Raw genomic sequence first — 26,507 nt, 5'->3', positions numbered from 1 at the left:
ACAGGGATATGCTTCTGTGACATGTCCGTTAGCCACACTTAATGTTTTCTCAGTCTTCGCAAGGACTTTATCACAAACCAGAGAGACCATTTTTGCCATTGTAGGGGCACCACTAAACCTTGCACTTTTCAAAAGATCTAATATTTCTACTTTCTCGGCAAGAGATAGCACTTTATGCTCCTTCTTAGCCTTTGAGGAATTACTTTGACTACTTAATTGCTTTTTAGGAGCCATTTTTTAAAAGGAACAAAGTAACGAAAGAACAAGACACTAGGCGAACAATGCTTGAACAACAAGTGCTGGAGAGAGAGAACTTCCGGGTTTTCCTGATTGGTTGAATTCACACATGCGGAACTCGCAGGTAAGGAGGGCTGACTGTATTTCTAAAAAGTAACTTTAAACACCTACTATGATTTTAGCAATGCCAAATCATTCATCATCAATACTGAAAATGACAACTGAGCAAAACTGCACATCAATTACAAGCACTGCAGCTATATCAGCAATATAATGTTTGACAGTCAGTAGTATCACCTTCACAATTCTTAAATTGTACCCCATTTACAAGATGCGACTCTTAAGTTTAGTAGTTTTCCACTTGTTCGGTTAACTTAATCTCCACTTTTCAATCAACTTGACACAAAAGCGCTGTGGAGCCACAAGAGGTTACTGAGTTTATTGACATCTATTTCCCTTGTAGTTTACTACGGAGAATATGACTGATGCCAAAGAAATGAGAGGAGTTACATGTGAGGTCTTGATTCTAATGCATAATATGTAGTAGGACATTTTTACAGCTTGGTAGTGTCCGTGAAGGCCTGCAATATCCCTGTGACAGGCCTCAGCCGAAGTAGTCTACAAAGACACCAGCACACTTAAAGAGTAGTAGCTGAAAGACCTCGATCAAAAGTGCCAGGATTGCAAGGAGAGACAACCCGACCCTTCAACGGGCATAATGTGCAACTGGGCTTCCCAGTTCAGGCTTTGTTTTCATCAGCAGCGTCACTGACATCATCATTCTTCTTCTTCCATGAAGAAGAAGGAGCCTGTATTACATTAAGGTGATCAAATCCATTGGGTCTCATGAAGTGAACTATGGGGCTTATGAGAAACTGTGGAAAAAACCTGTGGTTCTTGTAGAGTTATCTGCTTTATCACTAGCCACTGGAAAAGTTCTAGAAGACTGCAGAATGGTTGTCCCAGCGTTCAACTGTAGTAGGAACAGGCCATGGAACACAGGTTGGTAAGCCTGACTTTATTTGTAGGGAAGTTACTGGAAGTTTTGAGGGACAAGACCAGTTGAATAGCAAAGACTTGATCAAGAACAGTCAGCATAGTTTTCTGCATGGGAAGTCATGTTAAACAGATCTTCTGGAGTTTTTTTAAAGAAGAAACTAAGGAACAGATAAAAGCAAGACAGTTGTCTATGTGGACCAGTATTCTTTCGATTAAGATCTCACATGGCAGCTTGATCTGAAAGGTTAGGACATATGGCATTCAGAAGGAACTACCTAGATAAATTCAGAATGGACTTAATGATGCTCAAAGATTGCTTCTTCAGCTAGAGGACTGTGACAAGTGGTTAATGTTGACTACACTGACCCCATGTTCAATTTTAGGACCTCTGATTTTTATTATTTAGATATACATATAATACATGTCCTATGTTTTACAACTTGGTCCCAGAGGAACATTGTTTCACTTAGCTATATTCATGTACAGGGATGAATGACAATACACTTGAACTTGAACTTGGGATCTTGTTAACAGTAAAACAGGTTACAATGAATTGCAAAGAGATTTTGCTCAATTGGGGAGATGGGCTGACGAATGATAAACGGATTTCAATTTGTAAGCTGTTGCATTTTGTGTAAACCAGGGCATCGAATGGCAACATGGAACAGGGAGACCTGGAAGTATAAGTGCACAGGCTGTTGTAAGTGGACAGGGTGATAAAAAAAAAAGCATTTCGCATGCCACCCAGCATTAATCAAAGCATCACATTTTAAGTAAAGGGACATTATGATATAATTATTCAAGTTGCTCATGAAGCTGCATTTGGGAGTACTGTGTATGGAAGTAAAACATTAGGAGAATTATAGCTGAATGTGGGACTAACTTGAAGAAGTCTATAGTCAACAATAACCAGTGAACCAAAAGACCTGTTTTTTGTTGTATTACTCTACATTCATTGTTTCTACATTCTTCCCCAGCAATAGCACAGCATAACCTATGATTAATAAGCTGCATTGAATCAAATTACCTGTCTTTATTACTCTCCAGCACCTAAATGTACAACAGCAGTAATGACCGTCAATTCTCCTACCTCCCACAGAGTAACTTACGAATTTAATTTGAAAATATATATTGTTTCCTTGTAGTGCTTGTGTAGTCCTTCCATTAAAATTGCTTAGTAAGAAATCTGACACTGACTCAGCAACTATAAGCAAACAATATATTTTGTTCTGGTAGAGTTCATGCTAGCCTTCATAATAATACTACATCCCAAGATAAAGTCAAGACCTATTGTCAAAACTACATGTTTTCCTTTCTTATTGGAGTTATAGAAATAAACAAATCATTGATTTTTTTAAATTTCAAAATTCTGAACAAAAGGTGATTGCCTACTGACAGTTGAAAAGATAGTTACTGAACTTAAGACAATTGCCGTCACTAAGATAATTCGGATATTTAATCTAAATAAAATCTGTCAACATGTGCTCTAGCCATCAGGCTGCAGATTTCTAATTAATATTCCATCAGAAACTTCTTATAGAGATCTTTAAAACTCACAGTACGTACGTGATACATTCTAGAATGTTACAAGGGAAAGTACCTGTGTTAAACACTTGGCTTCAGTACTGCACCCTACTTAATTAATTGCAATCAATAAATACAAAGTTAATTACAGCACAAATATAAGACTTCCAGAATCATAATCAGGTTTAACATTATTGACATATATAATGAAATCGTTGACATATGGTACTCGACTAAACAACTAAAAACAGATATATATGTACCTCTTTTATAAATTAAACAAAATTAAGGGCAAAAACTGAAAAAGAGTAGTGAGGTAGTGTTCATGGGTTCAATGCTCATTCAGAAACTGATGGCAGAGGGGAAGAAGCTGTTCCTGAATCGTTGAGTGTGTGTCTTCAGGCTCCTGTACCTCCTCCCTGATGGCAGAGGGGAAGAAGCTGTACCTGAATCGTTGAGTGTGTGTCTTCAGTCTCCTGTACCTCCTCCCTGATGGCAGAGGGGAAGAAGCTGTTCCTGAATCATTGAGTGTGTGTCTTCAGGCTCCTGTACCTCCTCCCTGATGGCAGAGGAGAGGAAGCTGTTCCTGAATCGTTGAGTGTGTGTCTTCAGGCTCCTGTACCTCCTCCCTGATGGCAGAGGGGAAGAAGCAGTTCCTGAATCATTGAGTGTGTGTCTTCAGGCTCCTGTACCTCCTCCCTGATGGCACCTATGAGAAGAGGGCATTTCCTGGGTGATGGGGATCCTTAATGATGGATACCCCTTGACACATTGCTCCCTGAATTGGTCCTGATGAGTTTACCATTTTCTGCAACTGATTTTGATCTTGCGCAGTGGCCAACCTCCCACCCCTCCAATTCCAGACCGTGATGCTGTCAGTTAGAATGCTCTCCTCAGTACATCCGTAGGAAATTTGTGAGTGAATTTGGTGGCATAATCTCCCTGAATTCCTAATTAAGTATATCTACTGCCAACCCTTCTTTGTAGTTGCATCAATATGTTGGATCCATGATAGATCCTCATAGATAGTGACATCCAAGAATTTGAAACTGTTCACCATTTCCACTTCTGATCCCTCATGGAGAACAGGAATGTCTTCTTCGAATTACCCTTTGTGAAGTATACTATCAATTCTTTGATCTTACAGATGCTGAGTGCAAGTTTGTTGTTGTGACACCACTCAGTCAACTGATCAATTTCACTCCTGTACACCTTCTCCTCACCATTTGCCAAAAATTATGTCGTCAGCACATTTATAGATGTCATCTGAGCTGCTTCTAAGTAGAGTCATGGATGCAGAGGGAATAGAGCAGTGGGCTAAATATGCATCCTTGAGATGTGGCAGTATTGATTATCAGTGAGGTGGAGATATTACCTCTGATCTGCATAGACTGTGATAAGGAAGCTGAGGATTCAGTTATAGAGGGAGGTACAGAGGTTCTTGATTATGATTATGATTATGTTAAATTCTGAGCTGTAGTCAATTAGCAGCAGTCTGATGTAAGTATTAGTACAGTAAGCCCTACTTATCCTTATCCGCGAAATCAACCAACCGTGAATTGCGAAAACCAGGAAGCTATTGTTTCAAGCATGTACAGACTTTTTTTTCTTGTCATTATTCCCTAAACAATGCAGTATAACAACTAGTTTTCATAACAGTTACATTGTATTAGGTACTATAAGTAATCGAGAGATGATTTAAAATATACGAGAGGATGTGCATGCATGAATACCGATCGAAAAAGTCCAAGGTTCTTTTACTAAGTAAGTCAGAACAGGTACATCCGGTGTTATTTAGCGTCAGTTAGTCAAACGTTTGTCTTAGTATATAGTATGTATTTTACCCCTCTATGCATATAAAACACTTAAGAACTTATGTTTCAGCGCTGGGCTGGGAAAGTCCCCAAGTTTAATCCAGCAACATATAACTTCTGAGCGCGCTCTCCGTCGTGTCGGGTTGATGTGGAGGATCAAAAACCCAAAACCCAATAATTAAACCACTGCATTGCTTAGTAATAATTGCAGCTTTCATCAGGGCAGGGCTATTCTCACTTTTTCCTTTAAAATTGTTTTGATCGTTGACCAATGACCGATGGCATTTCACCTCTATCCAACTGATTCATTACTTCCACTTTATTTTCAATCGTTATTGTAATTATTTTTGTGAACAGAAACACTGTAGATCTCTGCCGCTGGGTCATTATGTCCACCGCACTGAGACAGGTTGAATAAGGTCCGGTGACATCATCGTCAAGAATGCAAGCTCAAATCACTAACTCCTTCGGAAAAACAAGTATTAAGCCCCGTTAACCTATCAAATATAGTATTTTTTGAAAAATGTTTGAACTGAAAAGAGGGTCAAGAATGGGGGAAAGGAATGGAAATAAAAAAAGCGCCACTGTGGAGCCTGCGTCCGAGAGGAGTGCAGCGAGCGGCTCTTCGACCCGACCGCGTGCTACCGAGGCAGCTGCTGGGCCTCGTTCAGGCAAAGTGGCGAATGTCTTCGAAATCCTGAAAGAGATAAGGGAGTTCCAGAAAGAAATAAAGCAGCAGCTACATGATATTAAGTCGGATTTATTTGTTGTGCCAAGTGATATTGAAATGGAAATAATTGATCCGCAAAATGACATCGAGCTTAAGGGAAGATGAAGGGACGGTGACTTTTGGCAGCTTGTCAGCAGGGAGAAGTTTCCTCATTTTACCACGTGTGCACTAAAAATCAGTGCCTACTTCGGGTCAACTTGTCTGTGTGAAACTGCATTTTCACAGATGAAAATTATTAAATCTAAGTACAGGAGCTGTCTTACTGACTTACACCTCACAGACTGTCTCAGACTGGATGTCTGTAGTTATGAGCCAAATTTCAGGGAACTAGCAGAAAATGTTCAGCCCTAGTCATCACACTGAGTGCAACAGCCAATTTTTATTCATTTATTTTTCTTGTTGAAATAAAATTAAATAATTAAACTTAGAAATAAAGATATTAAGTATTGTAATATTCTTAAAGCAAGACAGCTATGGCCTGTTTGATATGCTAGTTACAGCATTTTCTTGGTTGAATTAATTTGAAAGTTTGACAAAAGCAGTTTAGGTAATTCAATTAGCCCAAATAAAAGGCCTCAAGTTGAAAGTACAATCTGAGCTGTTTTTTCTCTCTAAACGATTTAGTGGGTCGATCTTGCCTTTCACTGAGGTCAAGGTAGGGGATCTTGGACTTAAAAAGGTTGGCAACCAGTATTCTATATCCTGAATTGGGAAGAACAGCCAGAGGTCATGGTGCATATTAGTACAGTTGATCCTCCTTACCCGCAGGGGATTGGTTCTGGGATACCCCCCATTCCCCACGGATACCAAAAAACTCCCTTACATAAAATGAGGTAGTATTTGCTTATAACCTATGCACATCCTCCCGTATACTTTAAATCATCTCCAGATTACTTATAATACCTAATACAATGTAAATGCTGTGTAAATAGTTGTTACACTGTATTGTTTAGGGAATAAGGACGCTTTGGAGGAGGCTCAATAATAATAAAGTCAGGATCTGTGGAGGTTGCGGGCTGAGGACCACTTCGGCAAGCGACATACCACTTTTCAAAAGATCTAATATTTCTACATTCTCAGCGTGAGATAGCACTTTACACTCCCTCAAGTCTTTGAGGAATTGTTTTGACCACGTTATTGCAACCAAACGAGACATGAGGTGAACAATGCTCAAATGATGAGTGCTGGAGAGAGAACTTCCGGGTTTTCCCAATCCATGGTTGGTTGAATCCGCACAAGCAGAACCCGCGGGTAAGTAGGGCCAACTGTACCAATGACATAGGTAGGGAAAGGGAGCATGTCCTGAAAACAGACTACGGAGAGTTAGGAAGGAAGTTGAGAACCACAAAGGCAGTAATCTTGAGACTGCCACGACAGTGAGTATAGGAAAACAATGAGGTGGAGGATAAATGCGTGGATGTGGGCTTGGAGCAGGGGCAGGGATTCAGATTTCTGGATCACTGAGATCTCAGTGACATGTACACAAATATCAAGCTGCACTTGAATCCCAGGGGAACAAATATCCTGGTTTGCTAAGAATATTGTGGAGAGTTTAAACGGAATTGCTGGGGGGTGGGAACCAAATTGAAGAGATATGCATGCACTGTCCAGAACTCCTGCTCCATCTGCGACTCAGAAGTACCCTCTGATTGTGGTTGATGAATTCCAGAACTTTCAAGTTTGGCAGACTCAGACTTCAGTTTCTCTGGATCAAAAACATTAATCTTCATGTCACTGAATCGCTTTTTGAATGCTGTGTAGATCGGATCATCTTCTTTACTCAGTCTAATGTATCGTCTGTCAAGTGAAGAAACGAGACTGGCAGTTCTCCGGTTTCTGGTGACGTCATCGTCGAGAATAGCAGCTTAAGTCACTAGTTCCTCCGGAAAAACGTGTTAACCCGACAATATAATATTTTTTGAAAAATATTTGAACTGAAAAGAGGGGCAAGAATGAGGGAAAAGAATGGAAATAACAAAAGTGGCACTCCGGAGCCTGCGTCCGAGAGGAGTGCAGCCATTGGCTCTCCTACCCGACCGCATGTTAGCGAGGCGGACGCTGAGCCTCATTCAGGTGAGGCAGTGAATATGATCGAAATCCTGAAAGAGATAAGGGAGTTCCAGAAAGAAATAGAGCAGCAGCTCCATGAAATCAAGTCAGAGCTCATCAGCGTCAATCAAAAAATAGCGGTGGCAGAGACTCATATTGAGAGGGTGGAAGATCGCGTTCAAAACGTGGAACAGATACTGAGTACGATGATAAAAATATTAAATCACCAAGGTTGGACTGGAGTTTTTTGAGGGTATAACAAGGATGTTAGACGAGGGTAAGCCAGTGGATGTTGTATACCTAGATTTTCAGAAGGCATTCGATAAGGTGCCACATAGGAGAGTGGTGAGTAAAATCAGAGCTCTTGGCATTGGGGGCAAGGTTTCAACATGGATAGAAAACTGGTTGGCAGATAGAAAGCAAAGGGTAGCAGAGAATGGGTGTTTCTCAGACTGGCTGGAGGTGACTAGTGGGGTACCACAGGGCTCCGTATTGGGACCACAGCTCTTTACGATTTATGTCAATGATTTAGATGAGGGCATTGAAAACTATATCAGCAAGTTTGCTGATGATACTAAACTGGGTGGCAGTGTGACATGCGAAGAGGACGTTAGGAGAATACAGGGAGACTTGGATAGGCTGAGTGAGTGGGCAGATACTTGGCAGATGTCATTCAATGTGAATCCACAGTTATCCACTTTGGAAGCAGGAACAAGAGGGCAGAGTATTGTCTGAACAGTGTAGAGTTAGGTAAGGGAGAAAAGCAAAGAGACCTAGGAGTCCTAGTTCACCAGTCAATGAAGGTGAATGAGCAAGTGCAACAGGCAGTGAAGAGGGCAAATGGAATGTTGGCCTTTGTTACAAGGGGAATTGAATACAAGAGCAAGGATGTCCTTTTGCATTTGTACAGGGCCCTGGTGAGACCACACCTGGAATATTGTGTACAGTTTTGGTCTCCAGGTTTAAGGAAGGACATTCTGGCAATTGAGGAAGTGCAGCGTAGATTTACTAGGTTGATTCCTGGGATGGCAGGGCTGTCTTACGCAGAGAGATTGGAGAGATTGGGCTTGTACACACTGGAATTGAGGAGATTGAGAGGGGATCTGATTGAAACGTTTAAGATAATTAAAGGATTTGATAGGATTGAGGCAGGAAATATGTTCCAGATGTTGGGAGAGTCCAGTACCAGAGGGCATGGATTGAGAATAAGAGGTCAGTTATTTAAAACAGAGTTGAGGAAGAGCTTCTTCTCCCAGAGAGTTGTGGAGGTGTGGAATGCACTGCCTCGGAAGACGGTGGAGGCCAATTCTCTGGATGCTTTCAAGAAGGAGCTGGATAGATATCTGATGGATAGGGGAATCAAGGGATATGGGGACAAGGCAGGGACTGGGTATTGATAGTGAATGATCAGCCATGATCTCAGAATGGCGGTGCAGACTCGAGGGGCCGAATGGTCTACCTCTGCACCTATTGTCTATTGTCTATTGTCTAAGAAGGTAAACTGCTTGACCTGGACAGAAGATCACGACGGAAAAATATCAGAATCTACAACGTTCCCGAAGGAGCGGAGGCTCGTCTATGACGGAGTTTTTTGGAAAGTTACTGCAGGACGCACTGGATCTTCCCCCGGCTATGAAGCTGGAAGTCGAAAGAGCCCAACACGCATTGGTCCGAAAACCTACCCAGGATAGAAAGCCATGCTCAATAATAATTAAATTCCTTCAGTATAGCACCAAGGCTGAGATTCTACGAAGGGCCTGGGGTAAGAAGAGAGTGCTTTTAGACAATAAATTAATATATTTCAACCAAGATCACTCCCCCTCCCCGCCCGCGGTCCTCCAGAAATGCAAAGAATACTCTGAAGTAAAGCTACTACTACGCAAAATAAGATTAGATTTCAAACTCCGTGCCCTGCTAAACTTCGAGTGCTTTATGACAACGGGACGTGGTTATACCAGACAGTGGAAGAGGCGACTACAGACATGAAGTCCAGAGGGTTGCCTGTCAGCATGACCAAAAGAAAGCCTGGCTGAGGTACTGTCTCACTCGGCTTGGGAAACAGTGCGAGAATCGAGAAGGCAGGAGCCGGGAGGAGGCCGAGAGAAACATATCAGGATGAGACCGGGAGTTTCCCAAAGTCAGTCCTCACCCCCTTCAGAAGAGCCATAAGGTTTGGCTAACTTTAAAAATGTTGAGAAGCTAAACGAAGCAAAAGTAGACGGTGATATACCTATCTAGAGAAATACTTATCATAATGTGGATTTTATATTTTATATTTTATATTACTTAGTTATATTTCTTTATTTGCTCACTTACTCCTTTTTCCCCACCAAAATGAGAATATATATATGTGTGTGTGTGTGTGTGTGTGTGTGTGTGTGTGTGTGTGTGTGTGTGTGTGTGTGTGTGTGTGTGTGTGAGTGTGTGTGTGTGTGTGTGTGTGTGTGTGTGTGTGTGTAATGTGTGTGTGTGTGTGTGTGTGTGTGTGTGTGTGTGTGTGTGTGTGTGCGCGCCTGTGTGTGTGTGTGTGTGTGTGTGTATGTGTGTGTGCGTGTGTGTATGTGTGTGTGCGTGTGTATAGGAGGAATACACAGGGAAATCTTTTCTGTGTAATTGATTTGTTCACTGACTTTTATGAATACTGCAATGGGGGCCCTCAACTCACAAATAGGAGGGGTTATCCCCCACAGCTAGACATTTCCTCTAGCTCAACGCAGGGTCATCTACCAGAGACCTCAGCCTTGGAATCACACATTCGTTGCCATTTTTGTTATTATTTGAGTTTCTTGGTTCTTATTTGTTCAGGGAGTAGATCGATTAAGTTTTATTCTAATTTCAATCATACATTGACAGATAAATACAGATGGCTAAGGACAAAGAAAAATTCATTTCTTTTAATATCAAGGAGCTATTAAATCCAAGAGAATTTTATCCAAAATGAAAAAAGAACAAGCCCATATAGTATATTTACAGGAAACTCATTTAAGTGATAATGAGCATAAAAAACTAAAGAGAATGGGCTAATCTGTTTTTCTCCTCATATAAAGCAGGACATAGGAGAGGTGTTGCTATTCTTATCTCAATTAAGTTAAATTTTGAAAAAGTATTCGAAATGCGATATAAGGAGGGTAAATATATTCTGGTAAGGGGGAATATAGACAGCAATTCAGTTTCTCTATTGAATATATACGCATCCCCGGGAAGTGATATTGGTGTCTTTCAGAAAATTACTGATATTATGGTAACGGAAACAGAAGGTCTCCTGATATGGGGGGGAGACTTAAATTTACAATTACAACCAAACTTAGACTCTCCAATAGAAAAACCTATGAAACAAAATCCTTACATAAGAAAGTTAATACACTCTTTGAGGATGTTGGTTTAATTGATATATGGAGGGACCTTTTCCCTGACAGAAGGGATTACACTCATTATTCTGCTCCCCATTCTGTATATACAAGAATAGACTATTTCATAACATTTGGAAAAGACAAAGTCAAAATAAACACCTGTGGAATTGGGACAATAGGTGTAAGTGACCATGTACCTATATATTTATCTGTTGATTTTGACCTACAACCAAAGAATACTATTTGGAAACTAAATTCAAGTCTACTCAATGATCCATTCTTTAAGGAACAAATTAAAAAAGAAATTGGTCTCTACTTAGAATTTAATAATAATTACCTCCCATTTTATGGGATACTCTGAAGGCGTTCGTAAAAGGGAAAATTATAGCGATATCTTCATATAAGAAAAAATAAGGAATAAAACATTAGAGGAATTACAAAATAGGCTGAAGGAACTAGAGAAAAAACACAAATTGAATTTGGCACGGGATACATTAGGGGAAATTAAAAGAATTATGAATGAAATTAATTGTTTGGCTATGTAAGAAATCAGAAAAAATTTAATGTTTCTGAAAGACATTATGAAAGTGGATCGAAATCTATGAAAATACTGGCGTGAAAACAGAAAAAAAAGGTAACAGAAAATACAATTCATAGAATTAGGGACCCAAGAACAAAAATGATTAAAAAAAATAAGCTAAGTGAAATTCAAGAAGCTTTTGAAATGTTTTACAAAACTCTATATTCCAAAGTTCCAGGAGGATGCATAACCCAAATTGACACCTTCTTTAATTCTCTAGAGTTACCCACTTTAAGCAAAGAACAAAATAGAACGTTGACTGTTGACATAACTGAAGTTGAATGAAAAGCTTAAATTAAGCAAGTCATCAGGATCAGATGGGTATACGGCAGAGTGGTACAAAGAATTTAAAAATGAGTTAATTCCTGTTTTACTCCCCACGCTGAACTGGGCTCTAAAATAGGCACAAATGCCACCCAGTTGGAAGGAAGCGATAATCTCAGCTATACCGAAAGAAGGCAAGGATAAAATGGAATGTAGGTCATTTAGACCAATATCTGTTCTTAATGTAGATTATAGATCATTTACCTCCATCATGGCCAAATGATTAGAGGAGTTTCTACTCATACTGATATGTAACGATCTGACAGGGTTTATACAACAATGCCAGACACAAGACAATATACGAAGGACACTTCACATTATGGATCATATACAAAAAAATAAAATCAAAGCAATAGTGATAAGTGTGGACGCTGAAAAAGCATTTGATTTGGTTAATTGGAGTTTTCTTTACAGTGTTTTACATAGATTTGGTTTCCAAGACACAATTATTAAAACTATACAGACGCTATATGACAATCCTACTGCTAGGATTTAAATCGATGGATATTTATCAAATAGTCTTACCCTAGAAAGGGGCACGAGACAGGGTTGTGCATGGTCACCACTACTCTTCACATTACATCTGGAACCATTAGCTCAATACATCAGACAATACCAGGGGAATTACTATTAAAGGGACAGAGCATAAATTGGCTTGTTACGTGGATGACATTTTGATCTATCTAGGGCAACCAACATACTCTTTACCTAAATTGGTGCAATCGTTTGAACAATATGGTCAATTATCAGGATACAAGATCAACATAGATAAAACCCAATTACTCTCATATAACTATAGCCCACCAAGAGAAATTGAACGTCGATACCCCTGGGCATGGCAAACAGAGTCTTTCAAATATTTGGACATCATTATGCCAAAAGATTTGGCAAAATTATCAGAATGTAATTTTCAGCCTTTATATAAAAAATTAAGGAAGATATGGCAAGATGGAACCTGATTCCTTTTTTCAGTCTCAGTTCAAGGATTGAGTCTATTAAAATGAATAAACTGTTATATCTCTTTCAGACTCTACCAATAGAGATTAATCAGAATCAATTCAATGAATGGAACAAGATGTTATCACGGTATAGTTGGCAGGGTAAAAGGCCTAGAGTTCATCTCAAAACTTTACAATTAGCAAAGGAAAAGGGGAGATGGGGCCCACCTTCTCTTAGAGATTATTATTTTGCAGCACAGTTGAGAGCTGTGATATGTTGGTGCAACCCATCATATGACGCTCAATGGAAAAACATTGAGGAGCGGGTACTTTCCATCCCCATACAAGCAATTTTGACTGATAACAACCTGCAAAGGTACATAAATACTATTGATAACCCATGGGTGAAAAGCACTCTTAAAATATGGAAAACTATTATAAAAGAATATAAACTAGAGGGAGATATTGCAATTTTTAAATGGTATGCATTTGACTCGAATTTTATGTCGAATAAGCTGGGTGCTAGATTTAAGGACAGCTAAAGGAATAACAGCTCTTTGCAATATAATGAAAGAAGGAACACTGTTCAGTTTTATATTTTATCATTTGTTTTGATGTTTTGATATACATAAAAATAAAGTTAATCTTGGGATTATTAGTAAAGGGGTCACCACGTTCCGGTTTAATATTGACAATATTCTTGCAGACCGGCCAACAGGGGTGGGGCGGGGTGGTGTTAATCGCAACCGGAACACAGTGATTCTCTAAGGAGGTTCTTTATGTCCAGTCAAATCCGCAATTTAGTTTTCATGGCTCTCGGCACATGCTTCTGTCTCGCTTGCTCACGTTTTTTCCGCTCAGAAAACTCAACAGGTTTGTCTTTAAAGTGCAGTTTTGAATGCTTCATTGCCTCATTAGACAGCCTCCTGGCACGAACTCCAGCCTCCCACCTGCCCACCGCCAGACGCCTTGGCCAGGTGCGCCTGGTCATAGGTGGGGTAAGAGGACAAGGTCAGGGCTGGAGGTCCCCGTGCCAGGGCCACAGAGGTGGTTGCAGTTCGGAGAGAGCGACCGACCTAGCGAGGAGTACCCACCCTCTTGTAGGATCTATCAGCCGACAAAAGTTTGTCTCGAGGGATGACTTTCAGTAGATCGCAGCGAGGTAGCTGCTCTGCTACTTACGAAACTCTGAGCCCAAATTAGGTAGTCTGTGAAAATATTAGCATTGGGTTCCCCATGAACGTTCAGTGTGGTAAAAAGGCTTAGAGGCAGTGTCTATCTATCTGCGCTCCAGGCCAGTGCCAACAGCACTTCCCGCCGGCCACACGAGGCGGCCGAGGCCAAGGGTATCACTGAATTTAGGTGACTTATGACCTCACGTGGGTTCAAGTTCAACAGTGGGCGTGACAGGAAATGAGGAAACATGCAGCTGACTTGTATTGTTTCATATCGCCAAATCATGTCGCAGCACGTGCTTTGCGGTCCGGTGGTTGGGGACCACTGTATTAGTAGAATATATAGAAGAGTTAAAGAAGATTATCAAATGTGGTCTAAGCATTACACCTATACTTTTAATTCAGAATTTTAAATTAAGGACTGAGACTTCCAAAACCTTGGAAAGGTATTAAAGGTATTTCTGGTTCAAGGGCAATGGAATACCTAAATTCATCAGTTAACAATATAAACAGTATCACAATGGAACTTCAGCAATTCCAATAATTATTTTGTTAAAGTACTCTTAAGATTTTGTTTATTTGAATCCCCACTATTAAAATCTATCACTAGTTTCATACTTACCATTTCAATTTATCATTTGCCCCTGACGAGAAAGTTGAACTCTTGATAACTTCTCCCATTTCCTCACGGCAAAAACTAAAATTGTTGATTGTCCACATATAGGAGAATTTCACAACTTTTATCTAGCAATTGACAAAATTAGAAAGACAAAGAGTAAAAGAAAATTGCAATTACACAATTAAAAAGTTGATTTTTGCTTAATTACAAACATGTATACCTAAGACCATCTTATATTTCTTAAAATTCCTAATGAGTGTACCTCAGAAAAAGTTAATAGATTAATTGTTTATAAATTCCAACACCATGGCAGAACATACTATGGCAGACATACTCCTCTGCAAAATAACAACATCTAAATCACAGTACTATTGAACTTATTAATGAACATATATATCTGTGACTTTCAATTTCGAAATAAGCTAAACTCTAAGGAAAGTTATTTCAAAGAAATCTAGTGGAAATAGTTTGTAACAGTTATCAGCTTCTGACGTGCATTTAATATTTCAGTAATGTTCAAGTAATTTTGTAAATATGCTGTTAATCAAGCAGCCATTGTTTAAAAATTCTTTTCAGATTATATGTAAAAATAAATAAGCATGACACTACCACGTGATATGTTGTGCCTTGCTTAAAGTAAAACATGAAGTTAGACTCACATTTCCAACTCTTGTATCTTTCTTTTAATTAGTTTTAACGTTTGGAGTTACAGATGTTACGTACCAGCAGAAATAGACCACACACTGAGTCAAACTTTATTAGTATCTACTCAAGAATATAGAAAATTAAACACCCTCTATTGGTCAGGAAAGCCAGAGACTGAGAGATGCCTTTTTGATGTTAGCTTTATGGTCAGGAACTCCATTGCTTCCAAACTTGAAAATAAAAATTGCTAGTGGGTCACTCCAACTGCATTGTCTCCATGCGCCAAATCGAACCAAGCAGCATGCCACACTATTCAGTGTAAGCGAGCTTTAGTCCTTGCATTCCTTGTGAGGCAGGTGTGTACTTTTTCTTTCTTGAGGAGCTTAGATTAGGCCACTTTTTCTACGCCCCTCTCTGTGGAGCAAGCAGTGCTGTCCCTGGAGAAGGCTGCTCGGTCAATCAGGGTGCTGCTGAATGATATCATCGTCTCTGGGGTCAACATCAGATGACCTATTCACCTGAACCACCTGAATTCAGGATCAGAACATGGATCCTTCAAAAAAGGACAAGTTTTACACTGATCTGCACAACCTAGTATGGAAAGCCCCTGCAGACGACAAGGTCATTATCCTTGGGAACTTCATTACCAGAGTAGGTCAAGATATAGAAGCCAGGAAAGGAGTACTTGGCAAACATGCTGTTGGAAACTGCAATGACAACGAGTGCCTCCTGATAAGAGTTCTGCGCGGAGCAGCAAATCACCATCACCAACACCATCTTCCAGCAGAAAGACAGACTGAAGACAACTTGGATGCATCCGTGGTCCAAGCACTGGCATATCGTCTTGTCTGCTGCAAACTCAGTCTCCATTTCAAACCCAAGCCAAAGAGAGAAGGCGTTCCAAGGAAGAAGTTTCAGGTTGGCAACCTCCAGTCAGCTGAAGTAAAAGCTGACTTCCAGGCGAATCTTCAGTCAAGACTTGAGGATCCCAGTTTCCCCACAGATCCCTCTCCAGAACAGCTTTGGGACACCTAAAAACCACCATCCTGCAGACCACTGAAGAAGTCCTTGGGTTTTCCACAAAGAAGAACAGGGACTGGTTCAATGAAAACAACCCAGAATTGCTAGCGAGAAAGAAATCCGCCCACCAGGCAAACCTTGCTCAACCTTGCATGCAGCAACCTCCAGCATAAGTATCGAGAGATTCAGTACATGTGGTTCACCAACCTTGCAAAGAGAACTCAGCTTTGCGCAGACACTGGTGACTACCGAGGGCTTTATGAAGCCCTGAAAGCAACGTATGGCACCTGCTCCAGGTCCAGAATCCCTTACACAGTGCAGACGGCCAGGCGCTCTTCACTGACAAGGCGTCCGTCCTGAACCGGTGATCGGAACATTCCTGGACTCTCTTCAGCACCAATCGCATGGTCCAAGACGCAGCAATTCATCGCATCCCACAACAGCCAGAGAAAACAGAACCGGGCAAGATTCCAACCCTGGAAGAGACAATCACGGCCACAGGGCAGCTGAAAAGTAGCAAGGCAGCGGGGGCTGATGGAATCCCACCAGAGATTTGGAAGCATGGGGGCCCAGTGTTACACAACAAACGCCAAGAGTTCTTTGTCTGCTGCTGGGAACAAGGCAAACTACTACTTTAGGACCTCCGTGATACAGTCATCATCGCCCTGTATAAGAACAAGGGGAAAAAGTCCCACTGCTCCAACTACCAGGAGATAACTCTGCTCTCCATCACAGGAAAAATCTTCGCAAGAGTACTCCTGAACAGGGGGAAATGTGAAATGATAGGGGAAGACCAGAGGGGATGGGATGAAGCTAAGAGCTGGAAAGGTGATTGGCGAAAGTGATAAAGAGCTGGAGAAGGGAAAGGATCATGGGACCACCTTTCCAGCTCTTAGCTTCAACCCTTCCCACCCCCACCGGTCTTCTTCTATCATTTCGCATTTCCCCCTCCCCCCCCACTACTTTCAAATCTCTTACTATCTTTCCTTTCGGTTAGTCCTGACGAAGGGTCTCGGCCCGAAACGTCGACAGTGCTTCTCCCTATAGATGCTGACTGGCCTGCATTTTGTGTATGTTGTTGTTTGAATTTCCAGCATCTGTAGACTTCCTTGAGTTTGCACAGGAAGATCAGCATGGCCAAGTCAGACACAACAACAACCTCTCAGAGCCCCTCCCAAAAGGCAATGGTGTAAAGCAAGGTCCTTGCGCTGACTCTCTTCACTACCTTCTTCAGCATGATGTATGAAAGAGCCACAGAACATCTTGATGACAAGGACAGTGTCTACTTCCGATACTGCACCGATGGCACCCTGTTCAACCTGAGGCGACTACAGTCCAACACCAAGACAATGGAGCAACTCATCTGAGAGCTACTCTTCGCCAACAATGCTGCCCTTGTTGCCCAAACTGAGATAGCCCTGCAGCGTATAGCATCCTGCTTTACAGAGGCTGCCGAGCTCTTTGGACTGGAAGTCAGTCTGAAGAAAACAGAAGTTCTCCATCAGCCCACACCTCAGGAAGATCACCACCCTCCCCACATCACCATCAGCAAGGCAGCGCTGAAGACAGTCCACCTGTTCAGCTACCTGGGGTGCACCATCTCGTCAGATGCCAGGATCAACAAAGAGATAGACTGGCAAAGGCAGACAGCACATTCAGCAGGCTGTACAGAAGGGTCTGGAACAACAAGCATCTGAAGAAAGGCACAAAGATCAGCGTGTACAGAGTCGTTGTACTGACCACCCTCCTGTTTGGTTCTGAGTCGTGGGTCACCTACCATCACCACCTATGACTGCTTGAGCGTTTTCACCACTGCTGCCTCTGCACCATCCTTTACATCCACTGGATTGTCTTAGTCACCAACACTGAAGTCCTCGAACAGGCAGAGGTCACCAGCATCGAGGACACCACCTGCCCAAGATTGTGCTGTATGGTGAACCCTGGCACCCACTGGCCACCGTGACTGGTGGGGGGGGGGGGGGGGGGCACCAAAGAAGAGGTACAAGGACTCTCTGAAAAAATCCCTTGGTGCCTGTCGCATTGACCATTGCCAGTGATCTACTCTAGTCCCAATCGCGAGGCCTGGCGACACACCATTCACCAGTCTGTCTCCTCCTTCGAGAACGCACACAGGGCTGGCCTTGAGGACAAAAGGAGAAGAAGGAAGAACCGTGACACAACAGCACCAAACCCAGAACAGATTTTCCCCTTGCAGACGTTGTGGCCGGGTCTGCCTGACCCCTATTGGCCTCGTCAGCCACCAGACGTGGGCAGCCCTCTTCCTAAATCTTTATTTGCAAAGCCAAGCCATGAATGAACCAACAGAAACAGCAGGCAGAGAATCAATTGTGTTGCAGTCAGTAATGAAAGTGAGTACTAACAAAATTTCAATGAGTACACAGAACCTGTCTGGCTGAACAAATTGCATTACCATTATAGAAGAGTTATGGAATTAGGTGATGATAACAGATATTGGAACAGCAGTGAATCAAGCATCAGAAGCTAGACAAGGAGTAGTAACTTACTCAACTTGGCGAGTGTGCATTAAAAAGTAGCACTTCAGAGGAAGTTTCAGTATTTGAACAGCAGCAAATCAAAGATCAGGATACTTTAATACGTGCAAATAAAAATAAGGCAGGAAAATAGAAGACTGTGGATTTTGAGACATTAGCTCTTCGAGGTTTCAGCATAATCTTCAGTGAGAAAAGACAAACAGTCATTGGCAGATATTTTTTCTGTTTAGTTATTGCTTACTTTATAATTGCATAATATAGTATGGATGCTAGGCAGGATAGTTAAATGCTCTTGTGGAACGTGGGATCAGTAAAAGTGCATGCAGCTATTCAATACTCTAGGTTAAGGAGTTGGGACCAGAACTAGATGATCTGTGGATCATTTGGGAGGATTAGAGCATGATAGGACATATTAGAGAGGAAGTTACACCCTAGGTGCAGGACACAGGAAACTGGTTTATATGAAGGAAGGAAGAAGGTGTTAAACAGCCAGTGCTCCTGTGGCCATCTGTCTTATCTGAACTTTGGTTACTGTTAGGGGGAATAATCTAGTCACAGTAGTCAGGTCTCTGGTAATGAGTCTGCCTCTGTGCCTCAGAGGAGAACAAAGGAAAAGAAGCAACCTGTGGCGAAAAGGTAATCATTGGTTTGGAAAATAGAAAGGATGTTTTCTGGATGAGAACAAGATTGATGGCATGAACATTGATTTCTCTAACCTGCTAATGCCCCTCCTCCCCTGCTTACCCATCCGCTTTCTATTTATTTATTTATTTATTTGTTACTTTTTCCCTTTTTCTCTCTCTCTGTCCCTCTCACAATCATTCTTTGCCTGTTCTCCATCTCCCTCTGGTTCTCCCTCCCTCGCCCTTTCTTTCTCCCTAGGCCTCCAGTCCCATGATCCTTTCCCTTCTCCAGCTCTGTATCACTTTCGCTAATCACCTTTCCAGCTCTTAACTTCATCCCACCCCCTCTGGTCTTCTTCTATCATTTTGGATCTCTCCCTCCCACTTTCAAGTCTCTTCCTATCTCTTCTTTCAGTTAGTCCTGATGAAGGGTCTCAGCCCAAAACGTCGATTGTACTTCTTCCTATAGATGCTGCCTGGCCTGCTGCATTTTGTCTGTGTTGCTTAAGATTCCCAGATGGTATGTTGCCTCTTGGGTGCCAACGTCTGGAACATCTCAGATCAACTCCTTGCATTTTTAAGTGGGACGGTAAATAGCCAGAAGTTGTGGTTTGTGCAGTTCTGCAAACTCATCAATGATGAGTTCTGCAAAGTTAGTTCAGGGAGATAGATGCTAAGTAAAAGAAGAGGATCTCAGGATTGCTACCTGTGGAATGTGCTAGTGAGGCGAGAAATAAGAAGAATATACATTATAAATGGCTAAGGAGTTGGTGTAGGAGTGAGGACTTCTGATTTTTGGATCATTGATCTCTCTTCAAGGGCAGGTAGGACCTTTACATAATAGATAATTTGCACCTGAACTGAAAGGAGACTAATATCCTAATGAGAAGGTATTCTAAAGTTACATGGAAGTGGAGGTTTAATATACATTTGCAGTGGTATGGGAACCAGAATGCCAAAATAAATAGTGGAGAGGTTTTGGAGACACATGATAAGACCTCAGACAAAGTCAGGAAGTAAAATGTTTAAGCATGGTAGGACTAATTTTCTGAGCTACATATATTTCAATGCATTAAGTTTTGTAGGAAAGTCAGATGAGCTTAGGGCATGGATCAATACATGGAGTTATGATGTTGCAACCATTAGTTAAACAGTTGCAGAAAGGGCAAGATCGGTAGCTCAGTATCCTGTGGTTCCATTGTTTTAAATGTGACAGAGCAGGAAGAGTTAAAGGAGGAGGGGTGAGTGATGGTACTAGTTAAAGGAAATGCCACAGCAGTGCTCAATCAATATAAAGGGTCTTTCAAGCTGCATTATTAACTCTGCTTCTTTACTCACAGGAGCATTTTGTATTTATACTTTTTATATAAACAAAGCTGCTTGGAAAATAGCAAAACTTCTATTTCCTGAAAATGTAAATACTTCATTCCCTGAAATCTACAGGACATTCTCACAGAAGATAAAAGGTTGATGTAACATTTTGGATGGAAATGATTAAAGATTTACACCATAATCAGAAAAACCCAGGAGGAGAGCAGAATTCAGTCAAAAGTTCTGATTTATAGATACTAAATATTATACCATCAGCATCTTTGTAGTATTCATCACTATAAAATAAAGCTTGATTCAATCATTTTCTAAAAGAAAATTCTGATAAATCAAAGACAACTTTAGATTATCAGCCTCACCAAGTTGATGGTACCTCAGCAGGATGTATTTCACCTTCAACTGAAAAGATTTTTTTAACCAATTACTAGGAAAAGGTAAAACTCTTCAATAAACCATCTGATTCAGAATTGACAAAATTATCTGAACAGAGGCAATTATCTCTGAGTCCTAAAAATGAAGCCAGATATCTGAAGTGGTCCTTTCTAAATTTCCATTCTGTGGAGGTTATATGCTTCATACTTTTAAAAGAGATAATTGGCTACATGGTTGTTCTGAATCCTCATGTTAATAGTTAATTCTCCATCTACACTAATATCCTTTTTATGCTTAAAGGATCTGCGATTATATACCTAAATAGTTAACAAAATGAAAACATCTAAAATATCTGTGGTGGATTAAAGTTCATATTCCTTTTACCTAAAGCTCAAGGCATTAGAGTTCAATTGGAGTTCACTGTTCAATTTTGTAAATTGTCCCATGATTAGGTTAGGTTTAAATTAGGGTTCTCAGGGGTTGCTAGGGTGGCACCATTCAAATGGACAGAAGGGCCTACTCCACCAGGTTTTTCTAAATAAACAAACTGTTATCTTAGTAAAAACCAGGACTCAGTCTACAAATCTGAAGATATAACAGCTCTAAGGGTAACCAGGAGAAACTCACCTTAAGCATTAAGACCACTTACACCCATAAACTTCAACAGCACCTGTCTAATAACAGTCTTTGAGGTATATTGCTGTGCATCAAGGGCATTTAGAAACATAGAAAATCTATGCACAATACAGGCCATTCAGCCCACAAAGTTGTGTCAAACATATCCTTACCTTAGAAATTTCTAGCCTTACATATAACCCTCCATTTTTCTAGGCTCCATATACCTATCCAGGAGTCTCTTAAAAGACCCTATCATGTCCACCTCCACCACCACTGCTGGCAGCCCATTCCACGCACTCACCACTCCCTTGAGTAAAAAACTTACCCCTGACATCTCCTCTGTACCTACTCCCCAGCACCTTAAACCTGTGTTCTCTTGTGGCAACCATTTCAGCCCTGGGGGAAAAGCCTCTGACTATCCACATGATCAATGCCTCTCATCATCTTATATACCTCTATCAGGTCACCTCTCATCCTCCATCGCTCCAAGGAGAAAAAGCTGAGTTCACTCAACTTATTCTCATAAGGCATGCTCCCCTATCCAGGCAACATCCTTGTAAATCTCCTCTGCACCCTTTTCTATGGCTTCCACATCCTTCCTGTAGTGAGGCAACCGGAACTGAGAACAGTACTCTAAGTGGGGTCTGACCAGGGTCCTATATAGCTGCAACATTACCTCTCAGCTCCTCAATTCAATTCCATGATTGATGAAGACCAATGCACCATACGCTTTCTTAACCACTGAGTCAACCTGCACAGCTGCTTTTGAGCATCCTATGGACTCGGACCCCAAGATCCCTCTGATCCTCCACACTGCCAAGAGTCTTACCATTAATGCTATATTCTGCGATCATAATTGACCTATCAAAATGAACCACTTCACACTTATCTGGGTTGAACTCCATCTGCCAATTCTCAGCCCATCCTATCAATGTACCGCTGTAACCTCTGACAGCCCTCCACACTATCCACAACACCCCCAACCTTTGTGTCATCAGCAAACTTACTAACCCATCCCTCCACTTCCTCTTCCAGGTCATTTGTAAAAATCACGAAGAGTAAGGGTCCTGGAACAGATCCCTGAGGCACTCCACTGGTGACTGACCTCAATGCAGAATATGACCCGTCTACAACCACTCTTTGCCTTCTGTTGGCAAGCCAGTTCGGGATCCACAAAGCAATGTTCCCTTGGATCTCATGCCCCCTTACTTTCTCAATACGCCTTGCATGGGGTACCTTATCAAATACCTTGCTGAAATCCATGTACTCTACATCAAATGCTCTTCCTTCATCAATGTGTTAAGTCACATCCTCAAAAAATTCAATCAGGCTCATAAGGCACGACCTGACCTTGAAAAGCCATGTTGACCACTCCTAATCATATTATACCTCTCCAGATGTTCATAAATTCTGCCTCTCAGGATCTTCTCCATCACCTTACCAGCCACTGAAGTAAGACTCACTGGTCTATAATTTCCTGGGCTATCTCTAGTCCCTTTCTTGAATAAAGGAACAACATCCGCAACCCTCCAATCCTCTGGAACCTCTCCCGTCCCCATTGATGATGTAAAGATCATCGCCAGAGGCTCAGAAATCTCCTCCCTCACCTCCCACAGTAGACTGGGGTACATTTTATCTGGTCACAGCGACTTATCCAACTTGATGCTTTCCAAAACCTCCAGCACATCCTCTTCCTTAATATCTACATGCTCAAGCTTTTCAGTCCACTGCAAGTCATCACTACAATCATCAAGATCCTTTTCCATAGTGAATACTGAAGTAAAGTATTCATTAAGTACCTCTGCTATTTCCTCCGGTTCCGTACACACTTCCCCACTGTCATATTTGATAGGTCCTATTCTTTCACATCTTATTCTTTTGCTCTTCACATACTCGTAGAATGCCTTTAGGTTTTCCTTAATCCTGTCTGCTAAGGCCTTCTCATGGCCCCTTCTGGCTCTCTGCATTTCCTTCTTAAGCTCCTTCCTGTTAGCCTTATAATCTTCTAGATCTCTAACATTTCTTAGCTCACTGAACCTTCCGTAAGCTTTTCTTTTCTTCCTGACTAGATTTATTACAGCCTTTGTACACCACGGTTTCTGTACCCTACCATAACTTCCCTGTCTCACTGGAATGTCCCTATGCAGAACTCCACACAAATATCCCTTAACATTTGCCACAGTTCTTCTGTACTTTTCTCCGAGAACATGTTTCCAATTTAAGCTTCCAATTTCCTGCCTGATAGCCCCATAATTCCCCTTACTCCAATTAAACACTTTTCTAACTTGTCTGTTCCTATCCCTCTTCAATGCTATTGTAAAGGAAATAGAATTATGATTACTATCTCTAAAATGCTCTCCCACTGAGAGACCTGACACTTCACCAGGTTCATTTCCCAATTCCAGATCAAGTACAGCCTCTCCTCTTGTAGGCTTATCTACATATTGTGTCAGGAAACCTTCCTAAACACACCTAACAAACTCCATCCCATCTAAACCCCTTTCTCTAGGGAGATGCCAATGGATATTTGGGAAATTAAAATCTCCCATCACAACAACTCTGTTATTATTACACCATTCTAGGATCTGTTTCCCTATCTGCTCCTCAATATCTCTTTTACTATTGGGGGGCCTATAAAAAACACCCAGTAGAGTTATTGACCCCTTCCTGTTCCTAACCTCCACCCACAGAGACTCCGTAGACAATCCCTCCATGACGTCCACCTTCTCTGCTGCCATGACACTATCTCTGATCAACAGTGCCATGCTCCCACCCTTTGTGCCTCCCTCTCTGTCTTTTCTGAAACATCTAAAACCCAGCACTTGAAGTAACCATTCCTGTCCCTGAGCCATCCATGTCTCTGTAATGGCCACCACATCATATCTCCAAGTACTGATCCACGCTCTAAGCTCATCCGCTTTGTTCACAATACTCCTTACGTTAAAATATACACACCTCAAGCCTTTGGTCTGAGCACATCCCTTCTCTATCACCTGCCTATCCTCCCTCTGGCATTGTCTACAAGCTTTCTTTATTTGTGAGCCAACCTCCCTTCCTCAGTCTCTTCAGTTTGGTTCCCACCCTCCAACAATTCCAGTTTAAACTCTTTCCAGTAGCCTTAGCAAACCTCCCCGCCAGGAAAAACACTATTGACTGTACCAGTAACGCCTCCCTCTCCCTGACACTCTAAACACCTTTTAAGTATTCTTCAAGGCATGCAACACAACTACAGCCATGAAAGCCATCACCCTGTTCCAGTTGAGCAACCATTGTTTATAACAGCAGTAAGTATGAGAAGGACTCTGCAGACAGTCAGCCCCCATAATATTTTGGGTCTGACAAATCCCAGGCTGAGTACCCAGGAAGTGTACACATCAGCTCACTGATGTTTTCATGGATAACTTCAACATATCACTTTTCCAGGCCTCTGTCCTCAAATGTTTCAAATCAGCTACCATCATCCTATATAAGAGAACTCTACACCTTCAGAACTAAACAAACTGTTGCCCAGTGACTATGATTTCAATCATCATTAAGTCACATGATGAGTCACATCAAAAACATAATTGCTGCCATAGCACTTGTCATACATCTGGCCCTGTTTCTGGATTTCAGTTGGCATTGAACACTGTTGTCGCACAGACATTGATGAACAAACTGCTATTCTTTGGTCTAAGTTCATCACTGTGCAACTGGGCATTGAGACTTTCTAACCAACAGATCTCAAGTAGACAGAATTCCTCTCCATCATTTACAACATGGATGCTCCCCATCCTCGGGCTACGTGCTGTCCATTCAACACACCTAAGACTACATGGCTAAACATTCAAGTAATCACATTGTCAAATTCTGCAATGACATGACAGTGGCACAGCTACCAGCAATGATCAGATTATGTACAGAGGAGGTAGAAGAGCTTGAACTTTGGTGCCATGCAAATAACCTCTTATTCAATGTCAACAAGACAGAGACGGTTATTGACTTCAAGAGAACACACACTGCACATACTAATCTTTAGATTGGTATCATTAAAGTGGAAACTACAAGCAGTTTCAAACTTCTGGAAGTGCACATGACACACAACCTCTCATGGTCCCAAAAAAAAATCCTACATAATCAAGAAATCATATGAACACCTCTATTTTTGAGGAGGCTATAGAGAGCTGGACTATGCATATTTATACTCATAGCCTTCTACATATGAGAAGTAGAAAGCAGCTTAATAATATGTTGCATTACCATTTAGAACAGAAACTACACTGGGGCGAACTGTAAGGTTCTACAATGGATATTCAAAACTGCCTAATAGATCACCGGTAAACTATCTGCTATCAAATTTATATAGAAGAAAGTGTGAAAAAAGACCGGTAACATCACTAAAGTTTACATATACCCTGCTCATGGACTGTTTAACCCATTCCCATTATGGAGAAGGATACAAAGGACCACAAGACAGAAAAAAAGGAGGTAAGGCTAATCAACACTTCCACCCTCTAACCCATTCTACCAAATCTCTAACCTACTATCATTACTTCATTTCCTGCCACTAGGCTAGTCACCTTCTATACAGACACTCCTGTACCTTGTGTCATTTTATGTACATATAATCAAGCTATGCATATAATATGTTATGTATTCATTTTATTTATTATTGTGTTCTTTAGCTTATTGTGTTTCTTTTGTGTTGCATCTGATCCCAAGTTACAATTAATTCTTTTACACACGAGTACTGTAAATGACATTAAAATCTACAGAAACTAAAATGTTGTATCCAGGAATCTACAGTACAACTTAGAGTCAAAGGAATCTCACAGAGCTGAAGATTTGTATCTCTAACTGGCTATATTATTTAAATTATACTTATCAATTTGTTACTCAAGTCAGCTAGGATAGAACAATGAATGAGCTAGTTTTCATTTACAAAGTTCATAAGCAATGCATTAATTTGATCCATCCATGAAGAATAATAACCAAACAACCTTTTACATTATTGCAGCTGCCAATGAAACCACCTATCTTACACGAAACATCAACCCAAGGACCAAATA

General features: G+C 41.2%; 1 protein-coding gene across 2 annotated transcripts in view; it reads right to left on the bottom strand.

Moving 5' to 3' along the window:
* The window catches only part of LOC132386035 (speckle-type POZ protein-like), a 199,416-nt gene that overhangs the window by 116,721 nt on the left and 56,188 nt on the right, over positions 1-26,507 (bottom strand). For both annotated transcript variants that reach the window (XM_059958326.1, XM_059958327.1), the window contains exon 3: positions 14,343-14,464. In XM_059958326.1, coding sequence (XP_059814309.1) covers positions 14,343-14,464 — 122 coding nt within the window. The remainder of the gene's footprint in view (positions 1-14,342; positions 14,465-26,507) is intronic.

This window comes from Hypanus sabinus (genome assembly GCF_030144855.1).
Source record: "Hypanus sabinus isolate sHypSab1 chromosome Y unlocalized genomic scaffold, sHypSab1.hap1 SUPER_Y_unloc_8, whole genome shotgun sequence".
In the NCBI taxonomy this organism is placed as follows: Eukaryota; Metazoa; Chordata; class Chondrichthyes; order Myliobatiformes; family Dasyatidae; genus Hypanus; species Hypanus sabinus.
The sequence above is the reverse complement of the archived record's forward strand: the minus strand, read 5'-3'. Positions and strand labels throughout refer to the sequence as shown.